At 44.7% G+C, this 21,930-nt stretch overlaps 2 protein-coding genes across 25 annotated transcripts in view; one reads left to right on the top strand and one right to left on the bottom strand.

Moving 5' to 3' along the window:
• The window catches only part of KANSL1 (KAT8 regulatory NSL complex subunit 1), a 132,241-nt gene extending 123,006 nt beyond the window's left edge, over positions 1-9,235 (top strand). For 2 of the 4 annotated variants that reach the window (XM_079948672.1, XM_079948675.1), the window contains 5 exons: positions 362-489; positions 734-791; positions 3,078-3,190; positions 5,599-5,845; positions 7,050-9,235. In XM_079948672.1, the coding sequence (XP_079804798.1) occupies positions 362-489; positions 734-791; positions 3,078-3,190; positions 5,599-5,845; positions 7,050-7,277 (774 nt within the window). In that variant the 3' untranslated portion in view covers positions 7,278-9,235. The remainder of the gene's footprint in view (positions 1-361; positions 490-733; positions 792-3,077; positions 3,191-5,598; positions 5,846-7,049) is intronic. The other 2 variants (XM_079948674.1, XM_079948673.1) reach the window with 2 other exon arrangements.
• A 5,397-nt stretch (positions 9,236-14,632) lies between these two features.
• Positions 14,633-21,930, bottom strand: part of MAPT (microtubule associated protein tau) — an 82,255-nt gene continuing 74,957 nt past the window's right edge. For 18 of the 21 annotated variants that reach the window (XM_079948779.1, XM_079948778.1, XM_079948764.1 and 15 more), the window contains 3 exons: positions 21,845-21,926; positions 19,742-19,854; positions 14,633-14,890 (listed from right to left, as the gene is read on the bottom strand). In XM_079948779.1, the coding sequence (XP_079804905.1) occupies positions 14,675-14,890; positions 19,742-19,854; positions 21,845-21,926 (411 nt within the window). In that variant the 3' untranslated portion in view covers positions 14,633-14,674. The other 3 variants (XM_079948758.1, XM_079948774.1, XM_079948769.1) reach the window with 2 other exon arrangements.

Below are 21,930 nucleotides of genomic sequence, written 5' to 3' on the forward strand. Positions count from 1 at the left end.
CATTGTGGAGAAGACCTGAGTGTGTGGGTATCTAAAGCCCGTAGCCCAAATTCCCTGGATGAAGGTATACTAAATAAGGAAATGAGAAGATGCGCAAACTACCTCCATAGGATGAGCTTGACAGGGAAATGGCTTCTGGGGCTTGGTTTGAAGGTTGGTGGCACAAAACAAACCACCCTGGAGTGTTTTTGGTGAGGGACAAGACTCCATCTCTTTGGGCAGCCTTGTGGCCTTGCGCCATCACTAGGCAGAGTTAACACCGAAAAGGGGGCATCGCCTTCCTTGCTTCGTGCAGCTCCCTGCTCTTGGAAGTGCTTCCTCCTCCTCCTCCTTCCCTGAGCATTTTTCTTTTTGTGTTTTGCAGCAGCAGCAGCCGCGGAGAAGGAGAGGCGAAAGCTCTTTCGATATTAACAACATTGTCATCCCTATGTCTGTGGCTGCGACGACCCGCGTAGAGAAACTGCAGTACAAAGAAATCCTCACGCCGAGGTATGCGCAGGGACGCCGTTTCCCCCTTGCTCTCCTCCAGGTCACAGGAGGGGAGGGCCCTAGACCAACAAGGACACAGGTGTGCAAAAGTTAGGTTTTCCCCCATCGTGAGGAAGGGGGGGGGACATTGACGGTGGTCCAAAAAAGCCCCATGTTTCTTGCCTGGCTGTACAAAGTACCCAGAGTATTGAGGATGGCCACCCATTCTCCAGTTGACTGACTTCTCTGCTGACCTGTGTTGCAGCTGGCGTGTGGTGGATATCGGTGGCCTGAAGGTGAACCCCGATGAAGACAACGAAGAGGTAATCCAAATGGTTCTCCTCGAGGGCCTCTGTGAAACTGATTCTCTCTCCCTCCCCACCCCCACAATATTTCATTTTGTGTTACATATTTTCCTATTGTATTCCACTCTACGATTGGTTTTAATGAAAGACTGGTTATAGATTAACCAAAATAAAGTAGTAAAATAAATAGGCCCTTCTGGAGCTTCTGTGCCCAGGGCAGCATTCCATGTAAGCAGTTTTCATCAAAGGAGCATGGCAAAATCCGTCCTGTGGGTGACTTTCTGTCATAAAGCATGCACATGAGGCATACAGTGCTCCTCCTAAGTCAGCGCTCTCTTCTTGGGCGGCTCAGTGCTGGTGTGTCTCTCAATTTCGAATATCCACTGCAAGGGGGAGCACCTGCCTTGGACATTCGCGCCATTGATTTGAACTTAAAGCAGAGTTGTACTTCCTCTGTGGTGGCTGGTGCTTTTTCGGCGAAAGTACTAGGTAAAGTCCAGTTACATAGCCGCCAGATTAGTCTGACTTGCCTTGCCTCCCCACCCCCCTGCTTTGCCTTGTGTTCTTTGCACTGAAATGAACAGGGTGGAATAACATAATGACAGTGTAACGTACGTAATAAACTACATAAATTTCACCACAGCAGAGAGCGAGACAAGTAACTGTTTCGAAAGATGAACTGCAGCAGAATGAAAACAATGCTGCATGCAGTGAATACTGGCGGGTTGGCAAACAATGCCTTCTTGCAAGGAGAAGGCAGCCTTGCCTTAATCTTTGACTGCCATCCTTTAAGTGGCTTTTTATGTGGTCACAAAACCTACAGTGTAATTTATTTAATATGCCTTTGTAGAGTCTGGAAGTAAGTGAACAGGCAGCACAGCTTTCGTAGCCTTCAGCTTAGGCATTCATTCCTTAAAGCAATGACACTGTGTTTGGCAGATGGCGTGATCGTTTTATGGTTGGAAAGTTACCCACGTGCGGGATTTTGCCCCCAGGTGGTGCATATTTAACCTCACCCTAAGAAACTGAACATTCTTCAGGATATGGCTGGTTCTAGGTCTACTCATGTGAGGCCTGTGTCATGCAGGCTTTCTTTACTGAATAGCAGCTGGTTTTTAAAAACCATGTGATGGCATTTTGTGGTTGTCAGTTACTTTAGGAACTCAGCCTCTTGTCTTCCGAGTTCCTTGCATGTACAGTCCGATTCCTGGAGAAGATGAGGGAAAACTTACCTCCTGTTATAGAGAAGGAACAAGATAAAGCCCAGCGCCTCCCAGGTTTCTCTTCCTCATGAAGTGTTTGAGAATATTCATGCAGTGAGGAGAGAACTTTTGTCTATGGCAAAAAAATAAAATTTCCCCCTCATTTATTCTCTGTTTTCGCCACTACATTCTGCTCTTTGCCAAAATAAAAACCAACAATCCAAATGAATTAACTCAATACAATATTTTAAAAGAGAAAAACGGGAAGGCACCAAATTTCAGGGAAGGAGAGAGCCTCCAGGCACAGAGAAATATTGGAGCCCAAAACATTTTAAATGTTCTGGACTCCAGCTACAGGCTTCTCTCCATCCCCCGTTCCCTGTTCCCTGCAACATAAGCGAACAAGGCCGTATGTTGTAAAGACATTTCATATATGGAATGTGACCTTCTTTGGATCAAAATTTTGTTTCATTTCCAAAAGTGGTCTGCCAGTTGAAAAATAGCAGCTTTCTGAAGTTTGGGTTTGGTATGTGGAATAACTGAGCAGAGGGGGGCATCATTCATTCACTCTTTCATTCCAAATTAAAAAATTAAGACTTACTGTGCTCCTTGCCCTACATAAGTACTGTCCCAGGTAGATTACTGATGTTCTTTGCAAGAAGGCCGTTCCAGCCTCTCACTGCCAGGATACGGATAAAAGCACACCTGAGAAACCTAAATCAGTTTTCAGAACTGGAGGAGGGTCTTTCTGCTGCAGCAAAGCCCATCACCTCCTAAAATTGGGTCTTGCTGTGTATGACTGTTTCCTGATCAAACTGTGGGGCTTGTTGAATGGGCAAAGTGAGTTTTGAATGGGAACAAATGAGCCCTCGCCCAACTTCTCTTGCCTCAAATGTGTGCTCACAGAAACTAGCGGGATTGTCTGAACTGTCCCTTCCAGCTGCTCATGGATAGAAAATTAAGGGTGGAAGAGCAGAGAACAGCTGCTGTGCCTGGACACCTTTATGGTGTGCCAGGTGGTGTTTTGTACAGCCTCCTTCATTGAAACCAGAGACGCTTTGGAGACTATCTCAGTGCTAACCTCACATGATTTCTCTTCCAGATAGAGGATCTGTCTGACTCAGCCTTTGCCACTCTCCACGCCAAGTGTGAGGAGTCGGAACGGGCAAGGTGGCTTTGGAGCACAACTGTGCCGCCTCAGCGGCGGGGCAGCAGGTAAGGCCAGCTGCTGTTTCAGCACCACAGTGCCTATAAATACCTCCAGATATCTAAAAGGCTGTCATGGGGGGAGGATGGTGCAAGCTTGTTTTCTCCTTCTCTGCAGCCTAGGATCTGAGATCGAAACACCAGGAAGAACTTTCTGAAAGTAAGAGCTGTTCCAGCCGTGGAGCAGACTGCCTTGGAAGCTGGTGGGTTCTCCTTCCTTGGAGGTTTCTGAGCAGAGGCTGGATGACCATCTCTCATGGATGCTTTAGTTGAGAATCCTGCATTGCGAGAGGTTGGGCTAGACAACCCTCAGGGTCCCTTCCAACTCTTTGATTCTGTGATTCCGGGTCCCAGCAGATGCTCAGAGTTGGCCACCCTCCAATAAAGGAGAATGCCAGCACTACTCAAAAGCCTTTTAGAACTTAACAGGTCAAAGACAAAACCCACAGTGTTAGCCAGCAGACAGGAAAGAAACAGGGCAGGGGCTGAAACCATCTGAGGTGGCTCAGTTGTGAGTGCAACCTCTGGGTTGTGTGCAGGTCACCCCTACCCTGATTGGGCACTAACCATTGTTTACCATTCCATTCGAACCGCAACTTGCTTTGGAAACCAGGGTTTGATCCTGATAACCAGTCCTTGTTTGCAGAAGAATGTTTAACTATGGCTTGCCCATTTGAACAAAACAAACCTATGGTTTGTCTCAAACCAGGACATGAGAAGGGGAACTGCCACACCCAAAAGGAAGGACAGAGTGCCTGAGCCCTAGGCTTGGGCACCTAATTACAAACCACAATTTGGAAGCTAAATCTGAACTACCCCTCTACATAACTTGGTTCCAGTAATCACCCTGTAAGGTTTTGAGTGAATGGCTCATTCCTTTCATTGTGAATTTGCAGAGTTTCGCTCTTTATGGGGTTGGACTAGATGACTCTCCCTTCCAACTCTGCAGCTCTGTGATTCTACAAGCCCAAATGCCTTGGTGGTGGGCAACTTACTTTCAGTGTTCCTCTGTATTGCCGCACAGGCAGTGTTTGTCTTGAGTGTGGCAATGTTCTGGTATTTGCTTGTGGGAAGAAGATATAAGGCACCAATGGTCTGAGGCTAGAAAGAGGGGCTGCCTTTAGGAACTGTGGTTCATTCAGAGCCTGGTTGAAGAACTTTCAGCCCTTTAGAGGTTTTTAAGACTCCAGCTCCCATCATCCCAGACCATTTAATGGACCATCCTGACTGGGGCTGATGGGAGTTTTGATTCAACAATATTTGGAAGGCCACAACCTCCTCTTTCCTGGCCTAGAATATGGCAGCCAGGTTATTAACAGGCACTGGCAACTGACATTATTTGCCTGGGATTGATGGCACAACATTTCTGCGAGTTTTGCACTTTTACAGGCGTGCATGGCTTGTGGCATTTAACAAAGCATGCAGGAGGTTACAATGTGGACTTCAGCACAAGGAATACAGTAGAAAGATGAGGGACGCAGACTGCAGCATGGCTAGACGGGGGGTGGACAGGACAGGTGTTTCATTACAGTTAAATTAGCTTGGGTTTGGGCACAGTAGGGCAGGGGTGAGGAAATGGATCTCGCCAGAGCTGGAAGGTGTCAATCTTCTGTGGGACTCTTGCTCCAGGTGGACAAGACTGTTTGAATTGGAAATTTGCTTAGCTACTGATCCTTGTACAGCGACAACTTGAATTTAAGCCACACCTGCAAAGGAAGAATCGGGAACTTTGGCTTTTGGATTTGGTGCATTTCTGTTGCACTGCTTTTGGAAGCAGCACAGCAGTGAAAAGTACCAAATTCAAACAGTGCTGAATTTAACCTGCGTCTCCCAAGGGATTGTGCTGCCGCGGCTTTCATTTGGTTCTGCAGCACCAAACCTGTCCCTGACACCGGATGACGGACAGATCTGTGTGGCTTGGCACAAACAGCCTAGCGGACCAAAGGGCCTCATTAGACTCCCCGACTGCAGGTGCCTCACTTCTGGAGGAGAATCTGAAGATGAAGGAATTGTGCCAGAGGCAGCGGGTCGTAGGAGAGATTTGAAGGCTGTTCTGATGGGACAGCAGGGGAGAAAAGGCAGAGCCCTTTGAGGGAGCTGGAGACCTGAGGGTGAAGGCAGGGATCTGTCAGGATATGAGAGCAGAGAAGTGGCAGCTGTTGAGGAAGGGCATGTCAGACTTGGAGAAGAAGGGGCTTGTCTTCATCTACCTGCTCTTCTGGCCCTTTCCCAGCACTGCAGCTGTGCTCTGCTTGAAACTAATTGGATTGAGTGAGGTGGGAGGGCACACTATTGGGTGGGTTCTGGTGGCCTTTTGAATGTAAGCCATTGGGAACGCGTGGCTTTCAACATGTGATGCTGGCACCTTCCTTTTTTAAAGCAGAGGGGGGAAAAGAAATGCATTGTCGTCATTCCAGGTCTTACAGATCCACAGATGGACGGACAACGCCGCAGCTGGGGAACCCCTCGACCCCACAACCAGCATCACCCGATGTTGGCAACTGCTACGCGCATTCTGATGTCTCCCACACCCACTCGCCACGCAGCCCCATCAGCCCAGACATGTTTTCTGGTCCCCACACCCCTCTGTCCCGGGACTCCATGCGGCATCTGTCCAGTGAGGACACACGATGTTCCACACCGGAATCTGGCCTTGATGAACAGGTGGGTGGTGGGTTTCTTTGCGGCTTTGCTTAGCATTCTAGGTAGTAATATTAATGAGTTGTGTTGACAGACAAGTAATGTCTACTGTGAAGAAGGCAATTTCTCTTCCCCGCCCTCCAATAACGGGTTTCCAAGGCGCCTATAGTTAGAGTGGGGTTTTACTTTCTGGACAGAAAGCAGGGGCCCCTTCCCCAGTCCATCTGTGTGCAAAAATTGTCTTAACAAAAGCACTGGACGCAATTTCTCAGTGGAACTGCTATCAATCTGTCACTGTCCACAGGTGAGGTTATGCCAGGGGCCTTCTGGTGTTAGACTTAACTCTCTTCCACATCAGCCAGCTTGGCCAATCTCTGGAGGGCCACAGCTTCCATCCCTTGTTTATGCTGATAATGGAACAACCTTCTCCAGCCAGGGTTACCACATGTTTCGGACAACAGCTCTCAGCCCAAGCTAATATGGCCAATGGAAAATAATGGCAGAACAACATCTTCAGGGTACCAGAAGGGTCTACCAGACACTTCTGAACCAAGATGGGCCAGGAGGAGATAGGAGTGCTTAGTTGCGAACAAGAGCCTATGAGATATAGTGGGCGTAACTGAAGCCTGGTGGAGTGGAGCACAGCAGTGTGGAATACAGCTATCCTGCTAGATAAAAACTATTTAGGAAAGATGTATAGGTAGTGGTTTGGTTCCAGGTGTTGGCAAGGGGTGCCTCAGTCAAGACACTTAATTCCCATCCTTTGAGAAGGTTGCAAGGATGTTGCACATTTCTTGAGAAGGTTGCAAGGTTGTTGCACATTTATTGGAAGAAGAGCAGGTTGCTGTCAGTGCCTGAAGATTCAGGGATGGAGGATTTAGGTTAAATATTGGGAAGATTTGTGTATGGGAAGAGAATGTATACATTGCCCAGGGAAGTTGGGGGATACCTCCTGGAGATTTCCAAGAAAAATTTGGACAAGGCAAAGACTCTATAAAGGCCCCAATTCAGGGTTGGTGCTAACTGTCCCAACTCCCGTTCATTTCCCAACCGGGCAACACGTTTCTCGGAAAACGCCTCAATTATTATTGCCGTACAGATTTCTGTAGTGAACTGTGTGTCTGGGACTTAGCTACAGAGATAATGATTTGATGTGTTCTAAAGGGTGTGCAGATGCCATGCAGATCGACGTTGAAGCCCACCTGACCATTCTTCGGTTGCTTTTCAGACTGTACAGCCCTGGGAACGACGCCACTTCCCACTGTCCTACAACCCCAAGACAGAGTGCGAGGACCAGTTGGATCCGCACGACCGGGCCTCACGGTCCACACGGCGCACCTCCGGCAGCAAGCCTTCCCGGGAAACAGACGGAGCTCCCACCTCGCCCACCCTCGCTTGCCTCAAGAGCCGGAATCCAGGGGCCGTGGCCACAGTTCAGCGGCCGACCCACAGATAAGAGATGGACAGGAAAATGAGAGCAAAAAGCAATCCACCAAACTAACTCTTGGCATTAAAGCTTCTGAAATCTGCGTTTGATATTCAAACATCCTGCCGGGAATTTTCACAGTTTTTAGTGAATTTAAGGAGTTTAGAAACTGTTTTATTTTTCTTTCTTTCTTTCTTTCCATGTTTCCTTGTCACGCACACCTTTTATCCAGTGCTGTGTGGTCTAATGAGGAGAGCAAACTTGTCTCCCCTTTCCCATGCTTTAGGTGTACACTCCACAAACAGGAGGGTGAAGCTGGCCAAGTGACCCCTGGAATTGGTTCTCTGGTGAAAGGCTTTTCTTTCTTTCTCCTTTTTTCTTTTTCTTCTGTTTGGTGTCTGTTCTCCTCACCTTACCACCATCACTGTGCCCCTCCCCCAAGATTTTAGTGGAGTGAAATTAGTGGTGAAAAGTGACGTCTTCTGAGTACAACTTCCCTCACTATCTGTTTCTGCTCTTGGGCCGCAGTGGCACTAGAATGCACTTGCAATGCAAACTCTCCCTGAAGCTGCACCCAAAAGAGATGGCTTCCCACCTTGTGGGCTAGAAGAAGAAGAAGAAGCTCTTCCCCTCCAGTTCCTTCACCCTGTGTTACATTTATTAATCCATTCTGCTGTTTGTTGCTGCTTTTCAGACCATCTCTCCATGTTAAAAGATTTGTACAAGAAAAGGCAATTCCCTATCAGTACCCTGGATGTGATTTTATTTTTAAAAAAATCAGTTTTATTCAGTTCATACTGTGCTGGTTAATCCCTCCCCAAGTTAGGAGCAGGGAAAAGGCTGTCAGCCCATCTAGAATTATTTTTTTGGGGGGGGTTGTCATTCTCCCCTCCCCTTTAAATGCTGTCAAGTTATTAACACTTCAGTATTCCCTTTTTAATTTTGCACTTTGCCCATTAGTCTGAAAGTTGCAGTAGGTTGTATTTCTTCTGCTGCTCAGTTGCAATACAGTAGTGTTAAGCCTTAAAATACTGAGAGGGATGTCAGCAGGATTCAGGAACTTGCCACCCCAGATTCACAAGCCATATTTTAGCAAGTGTCGTAAAATTCATTGTTTCCCCCCCACCCTATATAGAAATATATGGTCTATGCATTGCTTGAGATTACATCTTATATTTTAAGCTATGTTTGAGTATCTAAATTGTTTTCAACTTTTTTTTCCTGGAGAAAGATAGGACTTTGTTTTTCACCACTACTGCTTAACTCCACTTCCACACACCCCTGAGTTCAAAAGTAAACTTCTCCGTCAAGTTTTCTTTCCTCTTTCTCATAACTTCTTGGGCTGGCTATTGACAAGCTCAACAGGTTTGGAAATTTTAAAAATCACTTTGTTTTGTTTTTTAATTTAAAGAGGCCGTTCACATCACATCCCCAGTGGCTCCCAGATTCTGCACACCGATCCATCTGTAATGTTTTTCTGACCCCTAGCGGTGTGGCTGTTGGTCCCTGTCCTGTTGTTAGCATTGCGCCTGTCTTCTGTATTAATCACATCACCAAAAAAGGAAAAAAATACATTTTTTCTCATTTTGTAATCGTAACGAAATAGTAGCTAAACTGCTTAATGGTTGGGGTTTTTTCACAATTTTCAACATTACCTAATGTTTTTGGTTCTGTTCTAGTTAATTTCTTTTTAAGAAGAGGAAAAACCCAATGCTACCATATCCCTCTGCATTAAGTGCTTTTCTATTTATAAGGTTGAAAATTCTGAATAACCCTCTTAGCGTTATAAAGGAAAAATCCAGAAAAAAACCACCTTGTATTTTGTAAATATTTCTTTTCCTGCTTCAAGCTGTGTAATGTCCTTGTTATATAGAAACGCTTTTCTTCAGAGAAGCTGATCTTTGTTTAATGTCTTGATTCTGTTGGCCAAAGCACAAATGTGTGCTTATAAAAAAAAAAAGATTAAAAAAATTAAAAAGTTAAGAAAACTGTGTGCTAAATCTCTTCTTTGGGAAATAACAGTTGGATGAGTGCTATTATTAGAGATTAGTGAGGATGCAGAGGTATCGATTGAAATTATCAAGGAATAAAAGCAAGCAATGGCTTTAAGAATGTGACTAAACTTTTAAATCACCATTTTTAAAATTTCTTTTTTGAAACTAGCATTTTCAAAGACAGGCTTTCCCCCAGAATATTATAAAATGGTGGTAGCCATGGTGCTGAGGTGGATACCTTTCTGCCTAGCCCAGCAGCCTGGTGAAGATGCAAGCCACTTTTTTGTTATGCTCATTACTGCCACATGATTCCTGGAGAATTACCCAAGGGTGAATACAGCCCTCAATACAAAAGTCTTGCCATGCCCATAGAGGGGGATGAGTGGTCTTGTCCAGATGATGAGAACTCAGCTTAAAATGAATGAAAGCAAAAACAGGAATTCTGGAAAGTACCATCTTCACAGGAACATTTTTCAGTTTAATGATGTGGTAAGAATTTACAAAGGCCTAAGTGTATGAAACTGGAACAGCGCTAACAAACATCTGTCTGTTAGTTCCGGCAAGAACGGTGTGACTTCTGCACTACCCCAGTCTCCACCATATCCCTCCAACAAAGGCAAAGCTCGTTTAATATTGTAGTAATGAATTCTTTATTTCCAAATTCACTTTTACAGCAAGTCGGTGTAAACCAGTTGTTATAACACACAAGTACAATATGGACAGTCACAGACAGGTAGCTAAGCTAGGATGATCATATGGAGATCTTACTCCTTTCCCACCCCCTCCCACCCAGTTTCCCCACCCCCGTGAAACTTAAAAGGGAATTTGTTGGGCCTTCCAAACTCCATTGTCCCTTTTTCATACTTTCAAGTGCATGACCAAAAGCCCATTTTTTTTCCTCTTTAACTTTCAAAACCATGATTTTCATCTGTCAAATTTTAACACTTTTCCAACCCACTAGATATGTATATTTATATACCAAGACAAGACACCAGCCAGTCAATTCAACATGGCCCTCGATTGGAACCCTCATGGGTCTAACCCTCTATAAAACTGATGCCATTATGCATCCTAAAATGAGCCATAAAGACAATCAAAATCCATGTTTGAAAACAGATATTATGACTTAGGGAGATGGCTAAATTTGGGGTGGGGGAAAATAACTCAGAATGTTTCAATGGTTGATCCTATGCTTGGGGAAGGGGAAGATTTGAGCAGTGAAATAAATGGATGAAGGCAAGGGCTGTTAATATTCAGGAGAATCAGGGAGTCAAATGATCTCAAATATAACTTTGTGTTTGTTTTTGTTGCTTCATACTGAATAAAGAGGGCTATTGTTTTATTTACAGCTTAAGCCAATACAAAAACTGACAAAAGATGACGTTTTTCCAGCCCTAGCTCAATCCCCTAATGCAAACAGAAAAGAATCTCAGTGATATGGTATATGCGCTCAGTGGGAAAAATCTCACATTTGTTCACTTCAGGCATATTAAGCTTCCTCACATCCTAAAGTAATACAACTGCAGGCTTTATTTTTAAATACAGTATCATAGAGTAACTGGAAATTGTTGAAAGGTGACCAATATGCTGATCTGTCTGAAGAACCCTGCCTACCACATTGGTACTGCAGTACAGTGATAGCCAACAAAGTAACATTCTTGAACCCAATCGGTTCCTCTCCCATGCTATCCCATCTTCCATCTTAGTCACAACTTACTCAACTTTTTTTTTTTTTACTTCATTCCACAAAATACTTTTGCTTACAGAAACAATGGACAATCTGTACTTCCCAACAATTAGTTGAACTGATTTTATCCATGGCTCAAAACAATAAGCAAGCAAAGGCAGCAACAGACTTTGCAACGTGGTACTCCTAAAGCAGAAAGCCTTAGTCCCGACTCAGCCTAACAAGGACAAAAACACATGCACACAGCCCATCTTCAAGGTGTCTTATCTCACAAGGAATGTATTAAGTTTAGCAACCGTGTTGGCTTGAAATTTGAACACCGCATCAGACATTTTCTCAGAAAAACATGCAAAGAAAGTTTTTAAATATTTTTCTTTTCACCACCACTTAGAAATAGAAGCCCGCTTTGCAAGTTTCCCCCCCAAATATTCTCTACCACTTTGGGGGTTTTTTTGAGCAGCTGCAGTTTCCACAAACATTCCTCCAATATCCTTGAATGCCTAGGTCTGTGGCATTGTACAAAGGCTGCTCTGGCTAGGGTACAGAAGATTTGTTTCACAATGGTGTGGGATTTTGGAATAATTATGTGGCAGCAGTGGGGCTGTGGCCTTCCAGCTGCTGCTGGTCTATAGCTTTCCATTATTCTTGACCATTTACTCTGCTGGCTTGGGCAGATGGGGAGTTGAGTCCACCATCATATCGAGGTGCGGAGCCAGTAGCTTTTCAGAAGAAGGTAGACTTGACTCCCTACCAGTCCCCAACAACATGGTCAATGATCAGGGATGATGGGAGCTGTGGACTAGCACCACATCCAGTGCCACAGATTCCCCACCTCAATACAAAGACAGATGCACGAGTTGGGTAGCAAAACTATTTGAGGAAATGGAGAGAACAGGAAGAGGACATTCTTAATCACTATGAGCACTGTCCTCCCAACTCTACAGTTCTGTGATTCTAATTCTGCATGCTATGATCCTTATCTGTTGCAGAATCTTCTGCACCCATGACAAGACACCTGGTTCACTTAGAGGCTGCCACCCAGTCACCAACAACCACCATCAGTTTGGCAAACTCAGATAATATACGCCTTGCCAAGCTTTAAATACTATGCTGTAAACCTACACCACAGTTCCTTATTGGACCTAGCTCTGAGGGTCAGGCCTCTGTTGCCATATTTGTGAACTTACTGTTAAAAAGCCATGTATGCTATCACCAATTTGAGACACCCCCCCCAACCCCGCTTCTTGGGTTTGTGTGTTTTGTTTTACTTAAACCATCTTATCCTCTCACTTGGAAATTTCCAAGCACATCCAGACAATTCCAACTGTGTAATGTATAAGTGGTGGTGGGACTGCCTTATAAAATCTGTATTATTTACAACCGTTCATGCAATAGATTGTGTCATAATTCTAATAGGAGCTCTGTTGCTGTTCAGTGTTTCAGGTAGTACTCCAATAAACTAGGCTATGTTTTGCAAAGCCTGTGTTGCTTGGGAACTTACATCTGAAGGATGGAAATTTGAGAGGACAGGAGAGAGAAAGATTCTATCAGATGATAAAGGCAGTGGCAAGGAGGAATAGCCATTCACAAAAGGCAAAGTACTCTCTGAAATTAAAGTATTTTCACTTAGCCTAGGTAGATGCACAGCTACAACTCGTACCGTAAATGTTTTTTAAACAGCAAAGGGGGGAAGGGTTTGTAAGGACGACCCTGGAATCTGTACTACAAATGCAATTAGTCTTCCAACTTTGACAGGTGAGGGAAAAAGCTCTTTCTGCTAGTATGATAGCTTCTTGAGCCAGTACACATATGCAGGTTATGTTCAGAAACAGTCATTATTCAGACACTTCTGCACAGTGTGCTAGTTTTGGACTCTTCCCCCCCCCCCCACCTGTGAAAGCTTGAATTCTCTGGCACCTTTTCAGAAAATATGGGAAATAGATTCCTGCTGGTTGCATTGTGCTGTAGGTTTCCCTTGGAGCATGCACACCCAAGTTTGGGGACTTGTTCATACTACAGTGGTGCCCCGCAAGACGAATGCCTCGCAAGACGAAAAACTCACTAGACGAAAGAGTTTTCCGTCTTTTGAGGTGCTTCACAAGACGAATTTCCCTATGGGCTTGCTTCGCAAGACGTTTCGTCTTGCGAGTTCTTGCGAGTTTTTTCCCTCCCCCCCCCTTTTTCTAAGCCGCTAATAGCGCTAATCCGCTAATAGCCGTGCTTCGCAAGACGAAGAAACCGCAAGACGAAGAGACTCGCGGAACGGATTAATTTCGTCTTGCGAGGCACCACTGTACATGAGCAATGCTTGAGTACTCAGAAATGAAAGGGTGAACAATCTTCATGGAAAAGTATTGGAGGTGATAACGAAACCTTTTGGTGTCTATGATTTGTGATGCTTCTTTCACAGATGCACGTACTGAGGAACAAACATGCATGCGATGAAGAGAGCATCAGATATATGCAACTATTATGAAAGACTCTTGATCCTAAAAGGTGCACCTATTCCCACATGCACGCCCTTCCAGGAAGTTACCCTTCTTCCCCCATGCACTTGCACTTAAGTGCACCTATCTCATTTAACAAAAAACCCTAGAACCACACCTCTACCTCACAAATTTCTACGTACAACCACAATTTTGTCATGAAAACCAAGAGAAACAGCCATGCTTATCAGACTGAACACAAGGAGCAAATCTGAAACCCACAAACCTCCTTGCTCCCCTCCCCCAAGAACACCTACCAAGTCCTTTGAGCCAACCTGCAAATGTTACAGCAAGAGCAAAGAGACGGGCATGGAACTTGTGGCATTTTTTAGGCTGGAAAGATGAGAAAGAAGGCAGGCAAGTGGAAGAGGGGAGAAAAGTGGTAGTAATAGTCAAATAGTATGAAAATTTCCTTTTAATGTCCCTACATTTGCAAAAACAGTATCCCCAAAGGAGAATCGCATGAGGCAAGCGTCACCTTGCTCCTCAGTATGCATCATTTGAACCATAGTTGAGGGAGCTGGCAGGATTTCAATGCTGTTTGCTCTTGTAATTCAAAGGTATCAGGCCAATGCATTGGCCCTCGCATGCAGTGGTATGGCTCTAGTCAAACCCCATTCAAGAAAACTTAAAATAAAAGGCATTTGCCCCCTTCCCAGCATAGAAACATGTCCCCCTGCAGAGATGAGATTCTGAAGACTAATTCCCTGAGGACTGAAGTAGGGGATATTTCACACTGCAAATCCTGTGTATGCAGTTGATATCTGCTTTAGACTTACACTATCACACATACCTGTAACAAAATGCAAAACAGCAGGTGTTCTTGAAGAAGGTTACTAAACAATCCCACAGCAATATAGGCTCTTTTCTCTATTCATGGGGACAAACTTGGTTAGCTGCTGCTCATCGACAGAGGCAGATACCAACCCTCTTTCTCAAGCTTATATCCTATGCAGCACAAATTTTCCTAACAATTACATTTCCTTTTGTTTAGGAGCAAGTGGTGAAATGATGTCTTTCTCTAGACTGAGATATAGTAAGAAATCTTTGTTTTCATACTGTTACTAATTTTGAAATCCTGAGACCACAGATGAATAAATGGCAAGGGGGACAGGGAACCAGGTTAAAAGAGTTAGCCCATTAATATAAAAAACGAAATAAATTAAGGAATGGTGGGGAATGAAGATGTAAAACAGAACAGAGGAAGAAAGGCCAGAGTGGATTCTTCTCTTCTTATTCTCTCCACCCACTTTAACACAATCACAAGCCCTGCTTGGCCAGGGAAGCAGACACTTCATCGGCCAATGTGGCCAGCTGTGGGGAGTCCACCATGTTGATGCTTCCAGTTGAGGAGACGTTGCTAAGGCGCCGTGGGGAGGCATCTCCAGATACAGTGGGTGATTTGTAGACAATTTCAGCTCCATGGTCAGTCTTGGCTTTGGCGTTCTCACGAAAGGTCAGCTTGTGGCTCTCAATCTGGAATGAGAGACATCGGCAGGTCAGGAGAAGAGAGCAGGACAGGGAAAAGTGGAGGGGGTTGATGCTGTTTCCCCACCACCCACTTCAGCTATACCTTCACTAGCGTTTGACTGGTATGCCAAAGTGGTTCGTTCAGCCGCAGCTCCTCTTCTCCCCATCGCCGCTGCTTTGGCAAAACACTGATGTATGCTCAGAATTAGGAAAATCCAGGCTCTCAGTTTTTAGTGTGTTGTTATAAGGGCAGTCCCACTCATTTGCTTGGCTGACATTTTTTTTAATTAAGAAATAATGATATCCATGTTTCCTTGATCTAGGAATCCTACATTGCTTCATACAACCTATAGACAGAAGTTGTATGCAAACTGTGTGCTATGAGCCTATGAAATGGAACATACAAAAATGTCAACTTCTTTCAAAAGCAGCTTCTCCCAGAATTGTACTACCATGTTATGAAAAGGTGACCTATCCAAATAAATTTATGAATGTTTTCAGGCAAAGAAGTCGAGTCTCCTATCAAACTGGGCATCCCTTATCTTGAAACCATGCCAGATGAAAGATCCCAGCAGCCAATCTTGCAGATAGATGAAATGGTGATAGAGGTCTGATAGTCCAAAATATTCTTAAAGTACAGGGGGTTTTTTCACATTAAGCTGCTAGGGTTAGTACAGAACACCAGGTTTTCAATCTAACAAAATCAGAGAAAACTAGTATGATGCCTTACCACCCCGCACCCTCCAAGCTCTGGGTATCTGATTCCCATCTAGCTCTCACAAAGCTCATGAGAACAGGTAACTACTTACTGGCATCACATGGGTGCAAGTCGGGGAGTGGGCTCTCCTCAGGGATGGAGGGCTCCGTGATGGGGGAAGGAGGCCCAGTCTTATTGGGGCAGTTTTGAGCACCGTTCGTGTCTTCCTTGCCCTTCTCTCTCTGCATGTGGGTGGAGAAGGTCAGTGGGATGCAAAATAGCATCGTCAAATAAGATGACATGAAACCAAAAATCTTCAATGGGGAGGGAGGGACATATAGAATTGGAGAAGGACAGAGCATCAGGAATATAACTGCAGTGTGCAGAAGAAGGTACAGGAACCAGAGATGGAGAATGCAAGAGCTAGCGAATAAAGATGGTGTGCACTCCGATATGTCTCATACCACTCAGCAGATGGCTGATGAATTTTGCCATTGTCAGTCGGCAGAGGAGTGGAACATACAGGCATGGGTTAACTCATCTTCTGGAAAGCAGGGTCAAATGATTTTTACCAAAAAATAATTCTAGTGGGGAAGAAAGCTTTGTCCAGTTTCCAATCTTAACTCTGCCTTCACAAAAAAGCAGGGTTAATTCTTGCCTTTGTATGCTACTGTTGTCGCCATAGGTGCCTTCTTAAATAAAAAAAATTGATCTTCTCAGAAGGCCTTAACTTTGATACAACCTTTATCCTCTGGATCTCCTCTCTTCTCATTAGCCGGAAGTGCTGAGGGGGTGGGCTGGAGCCTGCACCTGGGCCCTCCTACTCAACTCCCTGCTTAAGTGCTAAGGGCTCTGCGAAGGAAAAAGAACTCCGTTTACAGCCTTTGGGCCACTACATTAGAGATAGCCAGGAGTCTTCTCAGACCCCTAAGCAATCCCAGGAATACCAGCAAATGATCGGGGGTGGCTGGGGTTGCGGACCCCCATTCCACAGTTGTAGAAGAAGTCTTTAGAGGCGTGGGTATCTAGAGTCTACATCCCTCTCCGCTTATCAGGTGGCGACAGCAGGGTTTTTTGCTTAAAGCAACAACTTACTGTGGGATGAAGTTACAGTATATAGCTTGGTGATGGCTGGTGCAGGGGTGCTACTAAAGCAGAGGACCTCTGTAGTGTTTCCCATATTCTTTACTGTTCCCAAGAAAAACAGATGCTCACACTTCATTAGCAGAATTCGTTATCACAGGAAAGGATTCCTTCTAGATGCCCTGGCTGTCTCAGGGCACAACTACAGAATGGTCACCAAGCCTGAGCAGATAGCTAATATAATAATGGAACTATTCCAAAGTTTAAACTTGTCTCTTGGGGAGGGGAATCAGTGGGGGAGAGAACAGTGCTATTCCTGACATTAAACCTTCTCACTCTCATGAATTCTCTGCCCCCTTTAACTATGTTCATCATGCTGCTTGCCATTCATGGACTCCTCTTCCTGTGCCTGGAGCATAGGGCCATCCAAGTGGGTCAAAAGTCATACTCATGCTCACAGTGCCTGCAAGGCTTTCCTTCTCTGATACGCTACAAAAGCCCAACTGTGGTCCAGGAAATGCAGAAAAAGAGGGGAGAGGGAGAGAGGTGGAGTGAAAAGAGGTGGATGCTCAGATGTGTGAATGACACTGAGAGAAGGATAAGGAAGCGGAGAAGTTCTTCCATCAGAAGCCAGCACATTCACTGGAAGGAGCCAATGAGAGCTAGAAAGGTTTCTAAGGCTACTAAAATGAGATGCGTCTGAGAGGAAGGGGCTGAAATGCATGTGAGTAGAGCCTCCCTCCCCAAGACAGGCACAACAGATGAGGCAAATACAAACAAACAAACAGAATTAACTGGTATACGTGAATCACTCTCCAAATGGGGTTTCAAAACCTATGATGCATCCCTGCTGATAGCTCCAGGGCTCTTTGTGCATAAGCTGCCTGAACTGGGTTGCCAATTTATGAGGAAAACTAACCCAGTCTGGACTGCTCTTTTGCTTTTAACAGCAGCTTGATACACAGAAAGCAGAGGGCAAACCTTTTCATAGCATGGAAATGAATATCACCACCTGTTAATGTTTGTACATTAAGCCGCTATTAAAGGCACACATATAGGGGCCAGCTAAAAAGCTGGCAATCCTATTCTGAAGTGGAATGATTTAGGGACTTGATATTCCCAGATGCACAGTAAGCTGGCACGCCTGGTCCAAGGAAAAAAGCTAACTGTGCAATTAACTTCTAAGTATATTATATGATCTCAATGGGGAAGGTCCGCCTTAACAGAATTACTGTGCTGATTCATCATTTTATCAGTCTTTCTGGGAGAACTACTCCAGTTGGCAGTATTTGCATCCTATGGAGGGACCAACAGAATAGGCTGCTCTGCCACATTAAATATCTCAGCAACCTGGATACCAGCAATATGTGAGCAGGTAATGGTCAATGGGTCCTTTCTTTTTAAGCAAAAAAAAAGTTGATAAGGGCCTTCTTAGAGCAAAGCAGGGGCTTTGTGAAATTTTAAAAGGCCTCAAGTATACCTTATGAAAATGATATCTAGACCACAGCATCAGACATGAGTCTTGACTGTAGTAGCAAACATAGCCAAGCAATCAAAGACCCCTCCTCCTCCTTGCTCCATTTGAAACCTTTGCCTCCCTCTGGGCGCATACAGACGTACCTAAAAATGGCAGCCGACATGTTAATTTCTCCAGTGATGTGAGCCTGGTTTCCCCCTCCTTTATGCTGCAAATCAACAGGCATACTTACCTCCATTGTAAACACCGCGTTCCTTGCTGCCCCTTTCCCATGCTTTAGACTTTCTGCTTTTTTAAAAAAATTATGTAAAGCACCAATGATATATAGCTGTGTGATTAAAGGGAAAACTGAACTTACCGTTGAAGCTCCCTCTGTTTAATCAGTAGGGTCGCTGGCTAGAAAGACTAACTTCTCCTGTATCTCCAAAGGCAAGGCCAACCTAACTTATATCCCTAGTTGGAGAGGAATTTCCTTCCAAGATCTTGGCAGATAGCAAATGCACTCATTAAAGAAACAGTCTACCAACTGGCAGGCTCATTAAATCCACTCATTAAAGAAACAGTCTACCAACAGGCATGCTCACTTGAGGAAAAGCTGGAAACACCAAAGCATGACAAAAGGAACTAGGAGTGAGAAAAGGGAAGGAGGTCTCTGATGTAACATGCTGCTGCCCCATGCACACATCACCTCCCCACCCCCCACCCTGTGCTTGCCTGACCGCCACACCAGTAAGTCTGCCCACCAACCTGCCAATTAACAAGCAGGAACACCCAACTTCCCTTTCTCATTTAGTTTAGCCAGGAATCACAAGTTGGGAGAATGGTTGTATTCAGGGCCTGCTTGCAGCTTCCCACAGGCACCTGGTCGGCCACTATGGGAATGCAATGCAGGACTAGATTCAGCAGGGCTCGGCACAAGACACTGCAGTCAGCCAGTTTTTGCTTCAACTCTTTTTTCTCCAAACTCAGCAACAGGTTTGTCTGGCAATAACATGATGGCAATGCTTTCAGAGCCCACAAGCTTTGTTTTTAGGTATGTCTGTACGCACCCCCAGGTGCCTCTTGGAGAGTATGAAAGGACAGAATTCTTCTGAAGGGCAAGACCTACCCCACTTCAGCCATCACTGTGGGCAGCTGCTAAGGAACTAACCACATGTTATGTACAAACATGCTTTAAACCTCCGGGAGGAGGGGTGTGTTCAATGTGGGGGAAAGGGTTGAACTCTCCTTCCCACACTATTTTTCTGCTCTCAATCACCTCAGCTTGGAGAGGGGAAGATCAGCATCACAGCTCCAATAAGTGATTTTGCATGTAACACATAGTCTCTGAGGCAGCTCCCTTTTTTGGAACAAAGTGGAGAATGATGCTAAGCAATTACCCCTTTGCTGTTACTTTGGCAAATGTAATAGGTATTTAGTAGGCATTAGAGAAGCATACAGAAAATGCATGGGGAAAACAGGGGACTTAAAAAACAAGGTTCAAAGCAGCAACATCAGAGACTGATGGGGAGCAGGGCTTGAGAAAGATGCTGCTACCTGTTATTAACTTGATGAGATTTTCCCCTCATGCACAGAAAACAGCAAGAGGAAGAATGCTTACCTTTTTATTTCCTCCTCCAGGCATATGGGTGATGTTGTCTAATGACCCAATTTTTGATTGCACCTTATCTTTGAAGTCCAGTTTCTCAGATTTCACCTCCACCTGACCACCACCTAGAGGACAAATAAAGGCAGGGTTAACAAATATATTAAAAAAGTGTGTGTACAAGATTTGGAGAAAATAATGTCATGGATTTGGCTTGTTATCCTCAGAGTTTAGCGCAAGTAAATAATAAATTCTACAGCCTAGAAAGCAAAAAACAAAACCCAGCAAGTTCACACAGCAGAAGGCAAGTTCCACACAATTTGCAAATATACTTTGATCTCATAAAACTGACCAAGTTTTACTACATGTCCATGCTCCCTTTCAGCATTAGAAGTGGAAGCAGTTGGTCCAGAATAATGCCAGCTGAATGAATTGCAAAATAGTGAAAAAATAATGAAATACTAGCAGGCAAGAAATAAAAGAAAAGAAGAGGATGTTGGGTTGGATGAGCTTGAGAAAAAATTATCTTGGATCAACTTGGTGGGTGCTCAGTGTGTAAGCTACTGCTATAGAGAAGGAATATTGTCAGGTAGGTGTTTTGTTTGCCACCTGTCACCAGTATGTGGCTTGCTCACTTGACTATGCAACTCAGTTGTATAGAAAGTAAATGGCAACAGTTGAACATGCCACTGTAGGGTGTACTTTAAATTAGATGCTAGCAAGCTTATATGTACCTAATATACCAAGGTGGTAAAAACCATCAACAGTCTGATGAGACAGTGGGTCTTTTAAAAGAGTCTCCTTTTCTCTCCCTCCCTCCCTCCCTTTCTCTTTCATGGCCTCCATCTATAGGAACAAAAGAAGCAACAAAAGGCCTTATCAATTACATTTGCAGGTAGACTGTGCCTGCTGCCAACTGGCTTCTGTACCAGCCGGTTGGACAAAATAGCTCAGAGAGCACAAATGTATGTACTAACGTGTGTGTTAGATGGTTGCCCCCAATAGGCCTGTATGCATCTGCTGTAGCATCCAGATTTCTTCAACGTTTTTCCCCCCAAAGCAAATTTACAGCAGAATGTATACAGGCAGAGGACTCAAGTCCATGAACCATGCCTAGGAAGGGCTTACAGAGATCAGAGATCTGATCCAACATGTTTGCCACTGTGGGAGGGCTTTTGGAGGCATGCACATGAAATTATTAAGTAAGGTAAAGGTAAAGGGACCCCTGACCATTAGGTCCAGTTGTGACTGACTCTGGGGTTGCGGCGCTCATCTCACTTTACTGGTCGAGGGTGCCGGCGTATAGATTCCGGGTCATGTGGCCAGCATGACTAAGAGGTTCTGGCGAACCAAAGGAGCGCACAGAAACGCCGTTTACCTTCCCGCCGGAGCGGTACCTATTTATCTACTTGCACTGTGTGCTTTCAAACTGCTAGGTTGGCAGGAGCAGGGACCGAGCAACGGGAGCTCACCCCGTCGTGGGGATTCGAACCGCCAACCTTCTGATCGGCAAATCCTAGGCTCTGTGGTTTAACCCACAGTGCCACCCGCGTCCCTATTATTAAGTACTAACCCATTAATCATTAATATATTAAGTTTATAATAACCTAAAAAGTTATGCAACTATGTTATCTTGGTCATGCATCTAGGCTTTTCTAGAATAACCCTGTGAACCAATAGTTGACAAAATCATGTAGATGATCAATTCCAATATTTTGCAAACATTTCTCTCTCTCAGACAGAACTTAGTACAGTGGTACCTCCGGTTGCGCATGGGATCCGTTCCGGAGCTGCTTCTGCTTCTGCGCACGACGAAACCCAGAAAAATACTTCTGGGTTTGCTGTGCACGTATCCCGAAGGATATGTAACTGGAGGTGAACGTAACTAGAGGTACCACTGTAGAGGCAAGCATTACATGGGATGCAGACTATCTTTATTTTATTTTGCAGTTGTAATTACTTCCTCTTCTACCTATCATTGTCCTTCTTTCCCTCCTTTCCCCTTTCCTTTGTCAATGTCTGCAAAAAAGCAGAATAAAAAAGCTATTGGGTCCCACCCCCTTTAGAAGTCCAGTAAGAAACTATTGTTTTTTTAAAAACACATATAGTCACCATCACCTGGTTTATGATGAATGTTGTCCAAGGAACCACATTTAGACGTTATGTGGCTGAGATCCACTGGCTTGTAAACAATTTGTACCTGT

This window comes from Podarcis cretensis (assembly GCF_951804945.1).
Source record: "Podarcis cretensis genome assembly, chromosome: 13".
NCBI lineage: Eukaryota > Metazoa > Chordata > Lepidosauria > Squamata > Lacertidae > Podarcis > Podarcis cretensis.